Source organism: Citrus clementina, unplaced genomic scaffold (assembly GCF_000493195.1).
Source record: "Citrus clementina cultivar Clemenules unplaced genomic scaffold, Citrus_clementina_v1.0 scaffold_9, whole genome shotgun sequence".
Classification (NCBI taxonomy): Eukaryota; Viridiplantae; Streptophyta; class Magnoliopsida; order Sapindales; family Rutaceae; genus Citrus; species Citrus x clementina.
In genome coordinates, this window is record NW_006261964.1 from 4,106,473 (window position 1) to 4,125,171 (window position 18,699).

An 18,699-nucleotide genomic window follows, 5' to 3' on the forward strand; every position below is an offset into this window, starting at 1 on the left:
ATAAAATTTCCAAGATAAATTGAATGAATAAATTTTTTTTGTAGTTGCAGAAAAGTATTCATATTAGGTCATTGAGACATCTTCGATCGGAAATTTATTTAAATAAAATTAATTTTAAAATGTTAATGAATCAGATAATACATGATATCATAATAGTATAGAAATAAGAATAAGGCATGTTTTATTCGAAATATATTATGGAATTAACAATAAAAAAAATATTCGTGAGGGAATTTTTAGTTGGATAAGAATAGTTAATCTTTTATACTATCGAATATTAGAGTTTGGTATAATTTCTTTTCTTTGAAAATATATGGTATAAATTTTAATTGCAACTTTTTAAATAGATCATATACTAATATATTGTTTGGAAAAAGTTATTTTAATGTTAATTATGAATTTAGTAAAAATTTTGGAACCTCTTTTCTTTTTAATATTTATTTGTATATTGTAATAAAAAATATATTGATATTGACACTACAAATCTGTTGAGACGATCTTATCTTTGTAAAGATTGGAATAATATTTACTCCACTCATATTAATTAGAAAGATGCCAACTTAAGTTTTAATTGGGAGTAAATTTTTAAATATATTTAAGAAAGAACTCGAATATTTAATTGAGAGATTGTAACCTCTTTGATAAGTAAAAATAAATTAGATATATTTTATCTTCTATAAGTTTATTTTTGTTTCAAATAAACTTTTTTTTTTTTTGAAAAGTTGTTTCAAACAAACCTAGCAATGCGAAGAAAAAAAAGAGAGAGAGATTTTGGAATCTAAAAACGTATTTTGACTAGTAGAGAAGTCGTATAAAAAACATTATTAGATGCGTCATTAAATAATTAATTAGAAGGACATTTTCGTCCAAAAGTGGGAAGCAATTGAAGTTAATGACGCCTCATCATCCGCAAACGAATAGCCTTTCTCTCTTAACAAAAAAGAAAAAGAGAAAAAAAAGAAAATTAAAAAGTCGTGGATTTATCCCTCCCTTCACAAGCTTCGTTTACAAGCTCGCTCCCTTGGCTTCTATCTGTTATAAACGAAACAAAAGAAACTCCAAATTTCTAAATTCATTTTTCATTTTCGATTTCAAAGGCAGCCAGAAACAGATCCACGTCTCGGACACTCTCTCCGCGTAATGCCGTTGATCTCGTAACTCAGGTCTCCGAAATCAGAGTTGACTCAGTAACTTCGCACTCGCGACTCGAACCGAACCGAGCCGTTAACACTACCAAATTGATCAAAGGCTTTGAGTCTTGACACAATGGGCGGAGTGCCTTCGACGCCGCGTTTTGCTGACTCGCGGCCACAGGACACGGCGGAGTATTTAATTGCTACGTTTGTCGGCGAGAAATCGTTCCCCTTGGCCTCTGATTTCTGGCAGAAACTTCTCGAACTCCCGCTCAGCCTCCACTGGCCGTCTCACCGAGTCCACCAAGCTTGCGAGGCTTTCGGTCAGTCACTTAGCTTTTTTTTTTTTACTTTTTTAATGCATTGAGTTTATTTCATTTGCTTATTTGATGAATTTAGTGCTTGATCGAAGAATTTTCTAGGCCATTGAGCAGCGGCGTCTTTGTGTGGTTTTATTGATTATTGTTGTGTTTGATGAACTGAAATGCTCATTCTTTGAATTTTTCGTTATTTTTGAATTGATCTTGGTAACTAAAGTACTTAGAATAATTCAACGTTAATAAGAAAATAGAGAACAGAAAGAAATGAGAAGAAATTAAGGTTTAATACCTACAACGTTAAAAAATTGCAAAAATAACAATAAAAAATTGGTTTTCTTTATAGATTACTAATGTGCATTCCTTCTTGTATGTTTCTTTATACATTATTGATAGATTTGGTCTCTTTGTATTACTGTTGCGCAGCACAAAACAACTGTTATACTAGGCATCTTGCGAAGATTTTGATTCACCTGACATGGTGCTTGCAAGAGTGTATTTCATCTTCTGGCACTGCATCAGTGGCTATTATGAAGGCTATTAATGCAGTGTACATTTCGTCAGTTTTTCTCAAGTACCTAATAGAAAATGCTGAGAGCGAGAATTTTGAGGAATTACATCTGTCTCTTGACGAAAGTGAACCACTTCCAAAGGAATTTGTGTTAGGTAATTATCTTTTATCTTTTAAATGTTAATTCTAATTTGATCCTCTGAATGAAACAAAGCACAAATATCCTGAGGGCTTATTGACTTGAGTGGCCAAGAGGGGGTTGTGAAATGGCTGTTCTTGAGTCTCAAATTAATAGTAATTATAAATTCTGTAGGCATTGTTCTGGCAATGGTAACGTATTTTCTTCAAAACTTGTCATTTGAAAGGGGTCCACCTTTTGTGATTCCAGTTTTTTGTCTTTGGGAAATTTTCTTTTTGGTTAATAAAGGTTTCCCACTCTTTATGAAGTTTCATCAACCTGAAGCTTTGTTTTTGTTTGCAGATCAAAACATTGAAAATCTTGTTATGCATAGTGTGTTGAGTTTTATTGCCTTGGTAGATGTAAGGTATATCACTGAATCTCTGCGTGTTCTAGCTGTTGAGATATATATCCATTATTCTTATAAGTAAGAATTTTCTTTTTGCAAGTCCCCATACATACAACCTACATCAGGAGCTTCTTAATTTCATGCTCGTTGCAATGTCGACTCAGCTTCTTTCTGTGCCATCGCTGGGACCAAAAGATGTACACCCTTTCATTGATGCGGCAATGACTGAGGTTACAATATGAAATTTAGACTTTTTGTTCATTATCTCAAGATTTCCAAACTTGTTGAAATTTCTAAAGTTCAACTTAAATTTTCAGGAAAGTTCTTTGGTATGTTCAGTGGTCTGCAGATTGCTACTCAACTACATAACACGACCTCGTATCTCTGTGAACAGTTCATCTTACTCTATATTTTCAGAGGAGAACCAGCCTGGTGTTCTGCAGAGAGTTGGTTCTGCTGCCGGTATGGGGTTATTTTATAGCTTGTTTTCTACATTGAAATTGTTTTCATTTGGAGTCTTATTGATCATGTATTGCAGATTCTTCTTTTGTAGATGATAGACAATGGATGTATTTTTCAGGCAGTTTGGTTGACATTATATATTTGACCTGCAGCAACGATTGTGCTGTTGCCGTTTAATTATTTGGTCAGTTCAAATGGTGAAGGCTCAAGCAATCCATTGACTGACTGCAGCCTCCTTGTCCTACTTGTTCTCATTCATTACCATAAATGTGTTGAGAATGATGAATCCATAACAGATAGAAGCGACGACAGTGCCACTTCCGATTCTTTGGCCAAATCGAGCACGCATTTTACTGTAAATCCTTACTGCAATGCATTAGAAAATGCAAGGGATATTGAATGTGAGCTCTGCTTTCTTTTGTGTTTATTTATATGATAGCATCATAGCAACAATATTTTAAGGGGCCCCAGTCTTAAACTAGAGTTCCTTAGCAGTGTCTGGGCTGACCTTGTTTTTCCATTAATATTAATTTTAAAGAATGGTATTTAGGTAGTTTGGTAAATCATTACTTATTTATTCATTTTCTTTTCTTGTGTTGACACGCTGTATGTTTGTTGGTAAATATTTCCTGCTTGCAGTTGGTCATATGGATCTCGAGGGGAATGCACATAGTGGTCCAGTTGTGAGGCTACCTTTTGCTTCTCTATTTGATACACTTGGAATGTGAGTGCCCCATTTTTCCTCTTCCCGAGTTTAGAATCTTTTTGTTGTGAGGTTATATTGATACTTTTCTGCTTCAGTTCGCCAAACTTGATCTGTGGGTTAAAATTTAATGAGGATGCACCGCATTAAGATTTAGTTATATTGAATTTTGCACATGTTACCAGCAGTTTGGATGGCTGGTATTTTTTCAATGGCTTGGGCTCCACGCCCTTCGTGAGCAATAATTCTTTGGTGAATCTGAAAGCACTGGCATACCACTGATGACTCTATTTCTTCATCATCATTAAGTTGTAATTACTTGTTCCCCTTCATCAGTTTTATCTCACATGAATGTTTGCTCTGCAGGTACTTGGCTGATGAGACTGCAGTTCTATTGCTTTACTCATTGGTGCAAGGGAACTCTGGCTTTTTGGAGTATGTTTTGGTGCGAACTGATCTGGATACACTGGTATGAAACAACAGAACATTGCTTCTTTATATTCGCAGAAATCTTCTTTCTGAATACAATCATTTTATTTCTTAGCCCCTCCACATAGCACAAAAAAAGGAAGCCTTACACTGTCATCTCAAGGGCCATATCTCAATATCATGCTGCTTTTTGAGTGCAGCTTAGTTATATGAGATATTTTTCCTTACCTTATTTTTTATTTTATTCTATTTTTAATTTATTTTTGGGCTGTAATAAGTTATTAATCAAGTCTTAGTTATATGAGCTTGCTGCTGCTCATCCTAATATTATTCTATTTTACTATGGAATCGACAGTTGATGCCAATTTTGGAAACATTATACAATGCTTCAAAGAAGACTCCTAATCAAATATACATGTTGCTGATTATCCTTCTCATACTTAGTCAGGATTCTTCTTTCAATGCAAGCATTCACAAAATGGTAAGGATCTGCTCTAGTGGCCAACCATTGACTGGATTACTTAAGGATTGTGTTGACATATTTGGTATTTTGTATAGATTCTTCCCAGTGTTCCATGGTACAAAGAGCACCTCCTTCATCAGACATCTCTTGGATCTCTATTGGTCATTATCTTGATAAGGACTGTGAAGTATAACCTATCCAAGCTGCGGGTATGACTTGAAAGTTTACTACTTGTTAAGTTTTCTTTGAATGTTAGTTGAGAGTGTTACAGCTGATTGCTTGATTAAAATATCATTTATGTCAATGTTATCGTATAAAAAGTGGCCACCTAATGCTTCTGATAGACTTTATGGCAGTTTAAGTACCTTTCTTTTTTTATACATGTCAGGTCAGATTCTTATAAATCAATTGGTGTGTCTGTTGATCTTGGTGCTCCTTGAAAATTGTATAGAATTCCTATCCTAGGACTGTGGCAAGATAGAAACGAGGTGATTGCTAATTTGACATTGTGAAAGCAAATGCTAGCTTTCACATATTATTGGGGCTAACTGTACTGTTTTTATACTATGAAGAAAGCTAGAATTTAGTGCAAGAAAACCTATTGTTGTATTTTAATCAATGGAATGACAAAAACATGAAGTCTTGAAAGACATAACCTTATGATGAGCATGGGAAGTGGGCAATTAAAGGAGCTGAGATGTCTTACAGTTTTTCAAACTAGTTTTCTGTATATGGATAAAATGTGCTTTCCATCTGTTAGGCAATGCTTGGTCAGATCATAATTTTGTATGAGGAATCAATGCTATCATTCTAGATTCGGTCCATATGTCACTATAAATGAACTGGATTCCCTTAATTCACCCAAAACCCCATTAAAATCCTTAATACTGAGGATCCGTTGTATGTTGTACGCTGATTAAATCTTGTTATGCTGGTAGAGACTTGTATTCTTATCATTACTATATCATATTTTATGCTCAAAACACTTGATATTTCCCTGTGGTAGTCACCATTTTGACATGTTTTGTAAGTTTCTAGATTGATGGATAGACATATGGTAGATGTTTATACTCTGTTCATTATGCAAGTTTCGTCCTACTAAAGCCTTTTACATGTTAAATTATAACAGGATGTCTACCTCCATACAACCTGTCTTGCAACTTTGGCAAACATGGCACCTCATGTCCACCGTTTGAGTGCATATGCATCACAGAGATTGGTCAGCCTTTTTTATATGCTCTCACGAAAGTATGTCCCCCCGTTCTCTCTTGTTTCTGCTGTGTTAATTTGAAAATTTTCAAGCAGACTTTTGTTTCTTAAAATAATGCATGATCTATATATTGTTTTTCCGAATTTATCAACTTCAGGTACAACAAAATAGCAGATCGAAGAGACGACAAGAAAGGCAACTTAACAGAACAAGACAGCTTTGCAGAAGATATGGTAGTCATTCTGATCCTTTTCATCCTTGTATATATGGCATTAATAACTTAAAAATTTTTTGCTGTTCCAATGTTATCGTATCTTATATTTTCTTTTTCTTTTGCTAAACTAGATTATTTTTGCTGCAGTCAGCAGAATTGCACATTTACACGGATTTCCTGAGAATTGTCCTTGAAATATTAAATGCAATTTTGACTTATGCCCTGCCGCGAAATCCAGAGGTATCAGTTTCCATTTAAGTCACGAGACAAGGTTTTGTCCCTTTTTTTTTTTCCCCTAACAATCATAAGCCATTTGGCAGATTTCACATTGTCATTATTCTTAACTAAATGTTCTTAGCAGGTTGTATATGCAATATTGCACAGGGAGGAGGTTTTTCAGCCTTTCAAGAGTCATCCTCGATTCAATGAGCTGCTAGAAAATATATACACGGTAAGCAGATGGTTTCTATGTCAAAACTTGTATATTCTCTCTTATATTAAGTATTTGGATTTGGCATATCACAAGGATCGGTAGCGGTTGTAGTGCCTATCTATAAGGCTTCTGAGTGTCTAAATTCTATTCTTTACACTCTTTTACTCTTTCTCGCTGCGACCAAATTGGATGACTGCATTGGCTTTTATAGGTGTTGGACTTTTTCAATAGTCGGCTTGATGCACAAAGAGTGGACGGTGAATGGTCTGTGGAAAAGGTCCTGCAGTCCATAATTATCAATTGTAGATCTTGGCGAGGCGATGGTTTAAAGGTGAAAGCCGATCGCTTTTGGATGTTATTGTTTAAACTTGGGACTTTTATCCAGATGATTCTTCCCCTTTTTATTTTACAAAATCTGGATCCTTTTATGACAGATGTTTACTCGATTATATTTCTCATATGAACAAGAGAGTCATCCAGAGGAGTTCTTTATTCCATATGTTTGGCAACTGGTTCTATCACGCTGGTATTTTTCCTACTCCATTCTCTCTTACTAACCAGATAACCACACTTAGGCAAATTGTCCTTGGGAAAAGACTGATAGGGTCCAAATATTTGATGTGATTATTTGGTTTGACTTTTCCTAGCAATTTGGTTTCATGGTTAACCATGATCCAACGTTTTAGTCACTTTTTAATCCTTAAAATTTCTCTTTAATATTTGCATGCTACTTCTTATATGTCACTAATATCTTGTCTTTCTTGTTTAACTTCATTCAGTGGGTTCAGCTTTAATCCCAGTGCGATAAATTTGTTCCCAGTGGATTTGCCTGTAAAAGTAAGTGTTGTGATCTCTTCTGAATCTGTTATGGTATTAATGTTTGATCTAAAGTTGGAGCTTCCATTTTTAGTATGAGCTTATTAATTTTTCATGCATCTCTAGAATGTACAAACTCTAATTTGTCTTGTTTTTACTCATCATGACTATCATTGTTCACTTGACTGCAGGAGGAGAGTAATGACGATGGGGAACCCAACAAACATCAAAATGGGGAGTTGAATGAGCAAAGAGTTAATATTGATCCATAGCTGCATGATTCCGGATGTTCATGATGCATGGTGAATATGTAAATAGATTACATGTTTAAAAAATGTATTCTTCTCATTCTTTTCTGTCAATATGTTTAAGACACTGTAGAGGCCATTTTGTCATAGATACAAGATCGATCGACCTACAATGTAATGAATAAGAGAGCACGCTCAATTCTACCTTAGTAATATAAAAATCAAAAAATTATTTTACTTGGTAATTTTCATCCTGTACCGAGTCTTTTGCATCCTCGCTGTATTGGAGACCACCACTTATAAATTTGTATCTTTGGAAGACCTCGCTATTCGATGGACTCTGATTTTTCAAGTGCTTTGAATTGGAAAATCATGGATATGATGCAAGAGATTGGATTCATTAATATGGACGTTGACTCTGTAATTAGCTGGTGTACAGTGGATGAGGAATTGATTGTTAGATAATCAAAAAGCATCATGAATGAATGAACGAATGAATTTAGAGATATCAGATTGTGCCAGAACGCTCCTTGATTTTTCTGTTTAGATGCTGTTTCATTGACGGTGACGGCGATGCCAGGTTCAGGTCTCAGGATCCTCAGTTAGATAAAGAGGTAGGGTGTTTGGATATTGATTTGAAGAAATTATTATCTGAATTTTTCATAAGATTTAGAGGCAAAGGGAGGTTAGTTTCTTTCAGTTAGTATTAGCAAATTCGAAAAGCATATTCTTACAAAATTTCAGTACTTGACGAGTTGATACTAAAGTGAGGAGGGATTCCATGACAGATAAAAAAATAATGATGAGATTATTATGTGAGGTAAATGTCTATGGGTGAATTTTGGGATAGACATGAAAAATAAATTATAAAGCAGGAATATTTTTGACATTAGAAAGTAATTGATTTAATTCAAATGTCTTTATTAAGTAAAAAGCCAAAAAAATTAGTTTATTTTATTAAGTCAAAATTATTTTAAAAATCTTATTAAGTTATAAAAATAAATATCTCTAATTAACTTAATTAATTAAATTAAATCACTTTAAGTCATTAAGTTAAAAAACAAACGCCACCTTAGTTTGGAGATCAGAGACTTGTGTACAATAAAATCAAATAGCCACAAAGAAGCATGGTGTTTAACAACGCGCGTTCTTTATTTCAATCTTCCATATAAACTATGTATTAGCAAAAACACAGTTCTACAAGACGTACAAGACTTGACTTAAACAAGGGTACCGCCCTTGACATACTCGGTGAAAGCGAAGGCAACAAGACCCAACACAGCCAGCCTTCCATTCATCAACTCAGCATCCGAAGTCACTAACGCATCCGATTTCGACTCTACACTGACACCTTTAGACAAAAGAACCAGAAGCGCAAGCGAGAGCAAAACACTGGTCCCCAAGAAATACGCTATCCCACCGTCTGATATCTGGGCGAACACGTCCTGACCCTTGGATATAGTTCCACTGCCTGTGCAGCCACAAACCCAATCATCGCAAGCCTCCCACTGAAAGCCAAAACGTGTGGGAACTTCGTGCTCGTCCCCGGCTGCTTTGGTGGCTGAGGCTTCTCATCCTACAAAATTATTATTTCAACCATGCAGTTCAGTTAATTGTTTGTCAAGCAAAACAAGTTATAAACCGCAGAGAATTTTTTTTTTTTTTTTTTTTTTAAAAAGGTATCGTTACTTGACTACCTCAGCTAGGCAACGCGCTCAAAAGTTAACATTTCTACGCAGATTACTGGGAATGTACTGAACAGGGGAAAATTGGTTCACCCCTGATCAAAAAAGGTTAAAAAAAAAAATTCAATTCACGTGTCTATGCTGGTTATAAAAAATTCTACCTTTCTATCGCATTATCATCATGGACTGATCTTTCACATTTTTTGTTCCATTGATGCTTGTGAAGCACGATCTCTTCTTTAAGAGGCTTCAATATGGGCCCGTAGGTTGAGCTTCAGTTGTCCAATTTAAATGTCATGTCACTTGCATACATGTTCTTTCTTGAACAGATTTGATAGAACTCATTCCCAAAATATCAAATTGCAACGAAAGGGAGCCATTAGCCACCTGCCAACCTTTGACTTTAGCATTATTGGACTCAATTTAGGGCGATTCAACATATTAATATTTGATCTAAAATTAGAGAATGTTAAATTTTTTTCTTGTATCTCCGAATTTACAAGTCCAGATTTGCTTGTCTTTTATTCATAATGGCACCATCACGATGCATGGTGAATATTTGATTAAAATGTAAATTTTAATGGAGATAAAAAGAAATTTAATTTTAAGTAATTTTTGAAATTATATAAACTAACGTAATATAATATAGCTGCTTGATTTATCTTTATTATTTTATATTTTTAGTCAACTAATGCAAAAATAATTTGTTAACCAGCATTTGGCCCAAGCCCTAAAAACTAAAAAGTGCATATATTCCAATTTCAACACGGAAAAGGGTGATTTATTTAGAGAATTGGCATGGGAAAACAGAGATTTACATACAACACCACCATAATTCATACACAATAATTAGCCACGGAAGAAACATGACGTGCGCTTCAAGTATTAAGAATAGGGTCTTGTTATCATTTCAAGACTCTGCAGTCCGCATATCACTGGAAAATTGGACTTAACTAAACAAGGGTACTGCCTTTAACAAACTCAGTGACAGCCAAAGCAACAAGACCCATCATAGCGAACCTCCCATTCCACAACTCAGCATCCGAAGTCATGAACCCATCCGATTTAGACTCCACGCTGACACCTTTAAACAAAGGAACCAGGGACGCAACCGAAAGCAGAACACTGGTCCCCAAGAACCAGGCAACTCCACCGTCTGATAACTGGGCAAACACATCCTGACCCTTGGATAGCTCCACCGCCAATGCAGCCACGAACCCAATCATCGCAAGCCTCCCGTTTATCCTCTCCGGTGCCGGCCCGCTGAACGCAAACACGTCAGAGAACTTCGTGCTTATACGCGGTAGCTTTGGTGGCTGAGTTGATTGATCCTTCTGCTGCTCATTCTACAAAATTGTTATTGCACCCATGCAATTAGTGTAAAGTCTCTAGTTCTCAAGCAAAAGTAAAAAGTAAATATAAAGCAGAACTCTAGCCTTTACTTACCTTAGCCATGCAGCGCACTGATAAGCTAACATTTCTCTGCAGAGTACCAGGTAAGTACTTAACAGAGGAAAATTGGTACACCCCAGATTTCCTGATGCCGGTAACACGAGCTGCGACGACAGAGCTTCCAAGCATAGATTGAGTGGCGAGTGAAGCAGCCATTTTTGTAGATTATGCAACGGAGGAATAATTTAGCAACTGGGAGTTTTTAGGTTAATGGGCTCCTTACTTGCAATTTTGATGATCAGTAAGAGCATACGTTGCATGGTATTTATAGTAAGTAATAAAGTGTGGGGAGGGGAAGAGAGTGATGGATATTTAGGTTCCACGTAGTCTAGATCTTTCGCCAAAAGTTACTTGGTTCACGTGACTTCGCTGGTCCACATAGGTGATGGAGCTTGGGACGTGGCCTGGTTACACTCACCGGAGGGAAAGCTTGTGAATCTGAGGCCAACGTTGTTCCTAGGTTTCGAGTTAGGCCACGACTACGACTAGGTCATTCTAGTCATCTCATCTTATGTCGCCACATGCTCATAGCTGGTCCTAACTTGAACACGGAAACAAAATTTGTCACTAAGTGTTTGTTTCTTCCTTTAGCTGGCTAGCAGCTACTTAGCTTGTTTGCTTGTGTTTTTTTTTTTTTTTGCAGTCTGTAGCGATCAACTTGGCAAAAGTTATTCCGTGCTTTCGAGGTGCATGGCGCCTGCAAGTCAATGAGTTTCACCTCCCTCCCGTATATTTATTCGGATTCAATTTTATATTATATGTAATTTTAATTTCTAATTAATTTCATTCGAATATAACTGGATGTTCCGATTTATCCAAAACCAAGAATAACAATTCAATTCATCGTAACTATATATTCTGGTTACAAATGAGTGTCAATTAATTCGATTGGTAAAATCTCTTAAATCATTTATGTCATGTTAAATACAGTGATAATTTTATAAATAAATGAAAATCAAGCCTTGATAATCTACCTGATCGAATTAATATCATCTTTGACATTGTTTAAATTATTTTATTCTCGAAAGATAATCAATTTAGGAATGACAAAATCTAAATTGAAGTGTAGGTGCATCCAAATCTGAATCCACATTAATTTTTCAGGATTCAGAAGTTGGTAAATTTATACAGATTCTAAGCGAATATTCTTGATATGTGGATCCGCACATTTAAAACATTTATTTACAAAACTATAACATTTTACCAATATAAAAAATAAAAAAAAATAATAATCATTCAATACTAAACAAATCTAGAATAAATATTAATAACAATCCAAGTTAATAGCACCACAAATGACAAATTTAAAATAATATAAAGTACTGAACAAATCTAAAATAATATAAGATAATGTTTAAGCATACTTGGGTGTGTTATCCTATTTATGTGTGATGTGTTTTTAACTTAGGGCTTATATTTTCTTATATATGTCTTATTTTTTATTTAATTAATTTTAAAAAAAATATGCAGATCTGAATACCTAGTTATCCATCCTCAATATCCACATCTTGATTCACATTTTTTATTATGCAGATTCCGATCTCTGTGGATGCAAACTAGATCCCAATTTTCTTGTCATCCCTAAGCAAAAGCTTTTCCTCACAATTAGTTTCCTGTATAAGAAGGATTCTTTATTTTCTTCATATTTTAGTATTCGGAATTTTCTCCTCAAACTCAAGGTTTAGCTATTACTATAAATTTTAATGTCACAAAGGCTAATTCTTGAGCAATAAATCAGACTTTCAGCCATTGCCAAATTCGGAGGTTTAGCTTTTCCACACAATTAGTTTCATGTATAAATACATATTTGATATGACTTATTTAATATGTATAAGTGCTTATTTAATCTTATAAACTCTTATCATAGTTTTTTTTTCTTGTTTGGTTATTTTTTTAATAAAGATTTTGAACCTTAAATAAGATATGTTATCTCTACTAGTAAAAGCTCAAATTTTAAACTTTTATGGAATAGATGTTGAAAAACTTTTTTTAAATGTTAAAATATATAAAATATCCTCTAATTATTTAAAAATCTTATTTTATTTTTTATAATATAATTTTAAAAAACTTGTTTATTAAAATAATTTCTTAAATTTTTAATAAAAACTTTTATTGAGAACCAAACAACTAAAATTTTTATAATAAAAAACTCTATTAACTAAAGCTCTACTTAAAATAATCTCTACTTAAAAAATTATACCAAACGGAATCCAAGAATGACTCTTTATTTTCTTCATATTTTAGTATTCGGAATTTCCTCCTCAAACTCAAGGTTTAGCTATTACTATAAATTTTAATGTCACGAAGGCTAATTCTCAAGCAATAAATCAAACTTTCAGCCATCGCCAAATTCGGAGGTCAATTCCTTCGAAGCGATTAAAATTAATTTTCTTAATTTTACTTCAGCTTTTCAGTTAGAGCCATATGATCTTAATAATAGTTTAGCTGGTTGGCTTCTTGCCTTATAAAGCACTAACAACATTCAGTTTCTGCAAATGAGAATTCAGAGAACAGAGATAGGCTCAAACTCAGGATTGCACCATACCTCTAGATGAGCTCATATCTTCAACAAACACAACATATGAAACCAAAAAAAAAAAAAAAAAATTGTTAAGCTTCCATAGATACTTCAGTTTATCCATTTGCACCTGTTCTTATTCAATTAACTTTTCTACTTCAAAAATGATCCGATGTTGTTACGTTAATTACTGTTTAATGTAAATTAATGAATATTAGCTTTAAAATTGCCGGCTCCCTGAGTGCGACACAAATTGCATAGAAGAATTTTGTGGCCATGGTAAAAAAATTACAAGTATTCCACAACTGGGTGTGGCACTCTTGGGCTCGTAGCAATGAACTTGAGGGCACAAGTTTAAGTCTCAACTCTTAACTTTGTATTAATCATGAATACGAGTAGAGTACACATCTTTTTTTATCTTCAAAGAAAGATACATCTCAATATTGTAATAAATTTCTGAATTATCATAATAATATTAATCCATATTTGTTCCAGTAAACTTATGACTGTATGATTAGATATTAGTTAGTAATAAAAGGAAAAAAAAACTAGAAAATGGTGGTTGAATTACAGAATGGCATGAGAAATAGAGATTTAATTACAGTAGGATCTCATACATTAATTAGTTAAAAAAAATACAGATCTACAGATCTAAACAAAATTAAGCTTAAACAAGGGTGCCACCCTTAACAAACTCGGTGAAAGCCAAAGCAACAAGGCCCAGCATAGCAAACCTCCCATTCCACAACTCAGCATCCGAAGTCATGAACCCATCCGATTTAGACTCCACGCTGACACCTTTAAACAAAGGAACCAGGGACGCAACCGTGAGCAAAACACTGGTCCCCAAGAACCAGGCAACCCCACCGTCTGATAACTGGGCAAACACATCCTGACCCTTGGATATCTCCACCCCCAATGCAGCCACGAACCCAATCATCGCAAGCCTCCCGTTTATCCTCTCCGGTGCCGGCCCGCTGAACGCGAACACCTCAGAGAACCCCGTGCTCATCCGCGGCTTCTTTGGTGGCTGAGGCTCAGCTTTCGGTATGGTTGGTTGATCATCTTTCTGCTGCTGCTGCTGCTCATCCTGTAAAATTATATCAATACCCCATGCAATTAGTAAAACTGTTATTTCACGTTAGGTAAAGCTCCGCATTTCGTATTGTGGAACCGTGGCTTCACTTACCTCTGCCGTGCAGCGCACGGATAAGTTGACATTTCTACGCAGACTAGGCAAGTACTTGACGGAGGAAAGTTGGTTTGCCCCGGATCTCCTGATACCAGTCACACGAGCTGCTACAGGACTTGCCAGCATAGATTGAGTAGCAAGTGATGCGGCCATTTTTAATTTATGAAGTAGAAAACAGAACAAAGTATAATTCGGGAATTGGGTGCTTCAGGTCGGCGGGTTCCTTGTTTGCAATTTCTTGAGACAAGAGAGCAAAGTTTGCATGGTATATATAGTAGGTTGGGCTGAAGACTGAAAACCGAAAACCGAAGAGAGTGGTGGATATTTCGGTTCCACGTAGTCTAGATCTTTCTTGAAAAGTTAATTCGTTCACGTGGGTTTGCTTTGTCCACATGTAATGGAAGCTTGTGACGTGGCCACTTACTCACCAGAAACATGTCACTTCCAAAGTGCTTCCTACTTCTAGTGGTTCATCTCATACCACGACATGTAGTTCTTGTTTCTTAGTTAAAGACGTAATTATTTCGTCACATGGTTTGCTAGTCTGATTTCTTTAGCCAGCTCGCTTGTTTCCAGCGATGCAATTTGGCAGTCTGCATGCGTGCTTTGGTTTTGGCCGTCGTTACTTTACTAACTAGCAATTCATAAAGTTGACGAGTTCTCTCACTGCGTCAGATTCACAGGGCTAACGTGCACTCAGATGAACAGAAATGACCAAGACTCCAGAGACGATGATTGTGCTACCTTATTGCATGTATAATTAAGCAGCAGAAATGTGTGTAAACCGTCGAACTGGATTTGTTCCTGTTATTGTTTGTCAATACAACGTTCAATTTTACAAATTAAAAAAAAAAAAAAAATTCCGAGAACAGATGTTCGAATTAAGGGCTAATCGCTAATGTACGAATCAAGCATTTACACGAATATTTCTTGCTTAATTCTCAATAAACTACACATAAGAAGGAAGCAAGAGATGAAATGACATGCCTCCATAGTTCCACACCTCAGTTTAATCCACTTGGAATATTTACTTTCTAGGAGTATTTGCAAATTTGTACCCATAACCAGACAAATTACTGTAGTCTCTATGGCCACCAACTTCGTCAACAGGAATGGTCTTGCAAATTTCTTTCAAGTCCTCTTCTTTAAGCTTCAGCGCCAAAGAACCAATGTTGTTATCAAGGTTTGTAATCTTAGTTGTCCCTGTATAATATGAAAGTGAAAAGTAACAAGTCATGCAAGAACCAGCTAGAAATCCCACAGCAGAGTAAAATTTACATTCATTGAAATATTATTTATCTAGAAAAGAGAGGTATGAATGTTATACCATTCTTTTATCAAAGAAAATTGAAAAGCAAATCCAAACATGTTGAACAGGTCATTTAGAAGAATTTAAGAGCCTAATATATACCGGGAATAGGGACTATGTCATCCCCTTGATGGAGAAGCCACGCCAAAGCTAATTGAGGGGTAGTACACCCATACTTTGCAGCCAAGGTTTCCAAACGAGTATATAAAAGTTTGTTCTTCTCCAAGTTCTCTCCACTGAACCTAGGATGCATTGCCTGTGACAGAAAATAGAAAACAGCTTCAAAGAGGAAAAATGTGAAATTGTGAAACAACGTGTGCCTGTTTACAAACTGGAAGAATAGAAAGGAAAGTCAAATGGATAAAATTGTAGATTTAATTATTAGATTTGCTTTGTAACACATACCAAAATACTCTCACTGGGCAAGCTTTCCACAACTGCCTTCCCAGCAAAGAAACCTCGACCAAGAGGGCTATATGCCACTATGCCAATACCGAGCTCTCTGAGGAGAAAGGTGAAATATTACTTAACATCTGTAGAACAATAGCAATTGCCAGGAATTGAAAATAAAAGCTTCCTGGAGACAAAAAGAAGGATTGTAAGGTAAAAATATGTGAAGAAACCTGCAGAGAGGAATTATATCATCTTCGATTTCACGAGTCCACAGCGAGTATTCCATTTGTACAGCTGTTATGGGATGGACAGCATGGGCTCTTCTTATTGTGTCTGCACTGGCTTCAGACAACCCAATATATTTTATCTTTCCCTCCTCTACTAGCTTCTTGAGTTCCCCCATCTAACACAACATCAAATTCAAACTTTATCAGATCTCAAGATATTAGCTTAATTAACATAATAGAATGAACAAAACTCAATGAACAGGAAATGCATATAACAAAATAATTCTTACCGTATCCTCTATTGATACTGAGGTGTCCACACGATGCTGATAGTAGAGATCAATATAGTCTACATCAAGTCGCTTTAGACTGGCTTCACAACATTTCCGTACATATTCAGGTGAGCCTTTTACCCCAATAGAAACCCCATCTAGCATAAAACAACCAAATTTTGTTGCTAACTGAATCTTATCACGAGGAAGCTGCTTTAAAGCCTGTACATATGAGAATTAGATTTCTTAACCAGTGTATACTGTCACCATTCTCTAAGCCTTGTGAGCTTTAAAATTAATTGTGTGCTCTGTCAACTTTGGGTTTATTTCAGATCAGTTATCAGATAATTTGAAGTTGAAACCGAAAATAGTACCTTGCCAACCATGATCTCATTGTCATGATCAACCCCATAAACATCTGATGTATCAAAAAGGGTGATACCCCTATTAAAAGTTTCCTTGATGATTGAACATCCGACCTCATGGGAAAGAGGTTTGTTGTATATCCCAGAGAGTCCCCCACAGCCAAAACCCAATCTGGAAACCTGAAATCATGATATTATTAGGAAAAGCTTTCGATACACACACACACACTCGTTTATTTGCCTAACCTCATATTAGTTTCAACACTTAAAATCCACTCCTAAATTGAAGCTTTCAATCTAAGAATTTGGTTCATCAAATGTCCCCTTAAATTACTACTTTCTTTGATCCTATCCTGCAAAAGTATCCATATCGGGCCACGTAATGTAGAGAAGGAACAGAAATCATAGTAAATAACCAACCCATTGTCTACCAAACAAGTTGGATATTTAATATTTCCATACAAACACTTGCGTAATGCAATATACAGACAGAAACGTAAAAGGTACATCTTTCTCTTGAGTCGATCCTTCATTCTTTTATTATTTTAAAATTTTATTTTCATTTAGTGTCAAGCAGTACCAGCTATCAAATTCGTCCATGTTAATTTGATTCGAGCTGTTTCACATGGAGCCTTGAACTTCAGTCCTCTCTACATATATCAAGCTGTGCAACATCCTAGATAAACAGCTAAAAAATAAGACAACTAACACAGCCACTGTTCAGCAAATAGACTACATTTTCACAAATTCAAACCCTTACAACTTGCAAACTATACCCACAGATAAAACACACATGACAATTCATCAAACATCGATGCCAAGGAACCATGGCAGGACAGAAAATTGAAGCTAGCATTTGATTAAGCAAAAATCTCAATTCCTAAGTGCAGTGTATAATGGGTGCGACGAACCGAACCTCATCTTGTTGATAATTACAACCAGAATGTTTGCTATATTAGCTTACCTCTAAACCCTGACTGCCCAATTTCACTCTCGGAACATGGACTTGAGGCTTCTCCTCCATTTTTACACAGAAAGTAGATCTTAGCCGCAGACTTGCAGAGACAACATAAAGAACCTAACAAAAAATTAGACTTACCAGCTCTCATGTTCAGTGAGGGACCAACTAACAACCCACCAAATAGGCAAATACCACATGGACAGCCCGTGATTAGATAACATTTGTTTTCATTTTTATTTTTATTTTTTTAATAAGCCTTCCTCTCATACAAAAAATGTTATCGGCTTCACCTTTGAAAGATTTAATAATTATGTTACTCTTCATCAATTTTCGTGAAGCGAAAAATTTTGGAAAATTTACCGATATGACCGCTTTCTAATTTTTAATAGCAAAAAATACCACATTTTAATTTTTCTTATAATATTAAGTATTTACAAGATTTTTAGATTAAAATACTCCTAAATTCTCAAAACTAAACAAACACAATATTTTGCCTAATATCGTCCAAAAACATCTCTTATTGCCCCAAGCCCCCAACTACGTCCAAAAGAGTTGCTTCACTTTAGGCGTTTCTTAAATTCCGGCGAGTTCATTCACTTCTAGTGGTGATCTCCTTTACTTTTAGTGATGATTTGTGTAAGTTATAGTTTGATTCTAACAAGTTCCTTCACTTTTGATTTTGGCGGCTTAGGTATTTTCTCGATTTTTTTAATCAGTTTAGATTAATTTTTGTTTAAATTGTTTGGTTGATTGATCATCGATCATTGTTAATCATTAGGATATGTATTGGGTATGAAAATATTATAAGTTTCTTATGATTAAAATATCTAATAAATGTCACATGCTTGTTTGAATGCCT

At 35.3% G+C, this 18,699-nt stretch overlaps 4 protein-coding genes and 1 pseudogene across 5 annotated transcripts; 1 reads left to right on the plus strand and 4 right to left on the minus strand.

Moving 5' to 3' along the window:
- Window positions 1-927: 927 nt before the first annotated feature.
- LOC18032734 (dymeclin) lies at window positions 928-7,754 on the plus strand. Of its 2 annotated transcripts, none has more exons than XM_024182437.1 (18): window positions 928-1,456; window positions 1,877-2,116; window positions 2,443-2,506; window positions 2,589-2,718; window positions 2,806-2,950; window positions 3,103-3,351; window positions 3,590-3,674; window positions 4,020-4,122; window positions 4,438-4,563; window positions 4,641-4,754; window positions 5,675-5,793; window positions 5,913-5,988; window positions 6,117-6,209; window positions 6,328-6,420; window positions 6,614-6,733; window positions 6,837-6,928; window positions 7,182-7,239; window positions 7,410-7,754. In XM_024182437.1, the coding sequence occupies exons 1-18, from the start codon at window positions 1,267-1,269 to the stop codon at window positions 7,488-7,490; spliced, it is 2,178 nt and encodes a 725-aa protein (XP_024038205.1). In that variant the 5' UTR covers window positions 928-1,266; the 3' UTR covers window positions 7,491-7,754. The 2 variants fall into 2 exon arrangements, with proteins under 2 accessions (XP_024038205.1, XP_006420036.1); XM_006419973.2 differs by having other exon boundaries at window positions 6,331-6,420.
- An 859-nt stretch (window positions 7,755-8,613) lies between these two features.
- On the minus strand, window positions 8,614-9,496 carry LOC18032143 (annotated as a pseudogene).
- Window positions 9,497-9,910: 414 nt separating this feature from the next.
- On the minus strand, window positions 9,911-10,860 carry LOC18032149 (early light-induced protein 1, chloroplastic). Its single transcript, XM_006419975.2, has 2 exons — window positions 10,598-10,860; window positions 9,911-10,497 (listed from the first exon to the last, which is right to left on the minus strand). Exons 1-2 carry the CDS (start codon window positions 10,757-10,759, stop codon window positions 10,105-10,107), a joined length of 555 nt encoding a protein of 184 aa, XP_006420038.1. The 5' UTR covers window positions 10,760-10,860; the 3' UTR covers window positions 9,911-10,104.
- A 2,810-nt stretch (window positions 10,861-13,670) lies between these two features.
- Window positions 13,671-14,565, minus strand: LOC18032368 (early light-induced protein 1, chloroplastic). Its single transcript, XM_006419976.2, has 2 exons — window positions 14,311-14,565; window positions 13,671-14,211 (listed from the first exon to the last, which is right to left on the minus strand). The coding sequence occupies exons 1-2, from the start codon at window positions 14,464-14,466 to the stop codon at window positions 13,789-13,791; spliced, it is 579 nt and encodes a 192-aa protein (XP_006420039.1). The 5' UTR covers window positions 14,467-14,565; the 3' UTR covers window positions 13,671-13,788.
- Window positions 14,566-15,087: 522 nt separating this feature from the next.
- On the minus strand, window positions 15,088-18,064 carry LOC18032040 (perakine reductase). The gene is made up of 7 exons (XM_006419978.2): window positions 17,844-18,064; window positions 16,889-17,059; window positions 16,533-16,736; window positions 16,246-16,418; window positions 16,028-16,124; window positions 15,725-15,878; window positions 15,088-15,516 (listed from the first exon to the last, which is right to left on the minus strand). Exons 1-7 carry the CDS (start codon window positions 17,901-17,903, stop codon window positions 15,341-15,343), a joined length of 1,035 nt encoding a protein of 344 aa, XP_006420041.1. The 5' UTR covers window positions 17,904-18,064; the 3' UTR covers window positions 15,088-15,340.
- Window positions 18,065-18,699: the final 635 nt, after the last annotated feature.

Coding starts and splice junctions, on each gene's coding strand:
- LOC18032734 (XM_024182437.1), top strand. CDS start 1,267: ATGGGCGGAGTGCCTTCGACGCCGCGTTTTGCTGACTCGCGGCCACAG. Junction 5,794..5,912: donor TTTTATATGCTCTCACGAAA/GTATGTCCCCCC, acceptor TATCAACTTCAG/GTACAACAAAATAGCAGATC. Junction 6,929..7,181: donor CAACTGGTTCTATCACGCTG/GTATTTTTCCTA, acceptor AACTTCATTCAG/TGGGTTCAGCTTTAATCCCA.
- LOC18032149 (XM_006419975.2), bottom strand. CDS start 10,759: ATGGCTGCTTCACTCGCCACTCAATCTATGCTTGGAAGCTCTGTCGTC. Junction 10,498..10,597: donor CAGTGCGCTGCATGGCTAAG/GTAAGTAAAGGC, acceptor ACAATTTTGTAG/AATGAGCAGCAGAAGGATCA.
- LOC18032368 (XM_006419976.2), bottom strand. CDS start 14,466: ATGGCCGCATCACTTGCTACTCAATCTATGCTGGCAAGTCCTGTAGCA. Junction 14,212..14,310: donor CCGTGCGCTGCACGGCAGAG/GTAAGTGAAGCC, acceptor ATAATTTTACAG/GATGAGCAGCAGCAGCAGCA.
- LOC18032040 (XM_006419978.2), bottom strand. CDS start 17,903: ATGGAGGAGAAGCCTCAAGTCCATGTTCCGAGAGTGAAATTGGGCAGT. Junction 16,419..16,532: donor CAGTATCAATAGAGGATACG/GTAAGAATTATT, acceptor ATGTTGTGTTAG/ATGGGGGAACTCAAGAAGCT. Junction 16,125..16,245: donor GATATAATTCCTCTCTGCAG/GTTTCTTCACAT, acceptor CTTTCTCCTCAG/AGAGCTCGGTATTGGCATAG.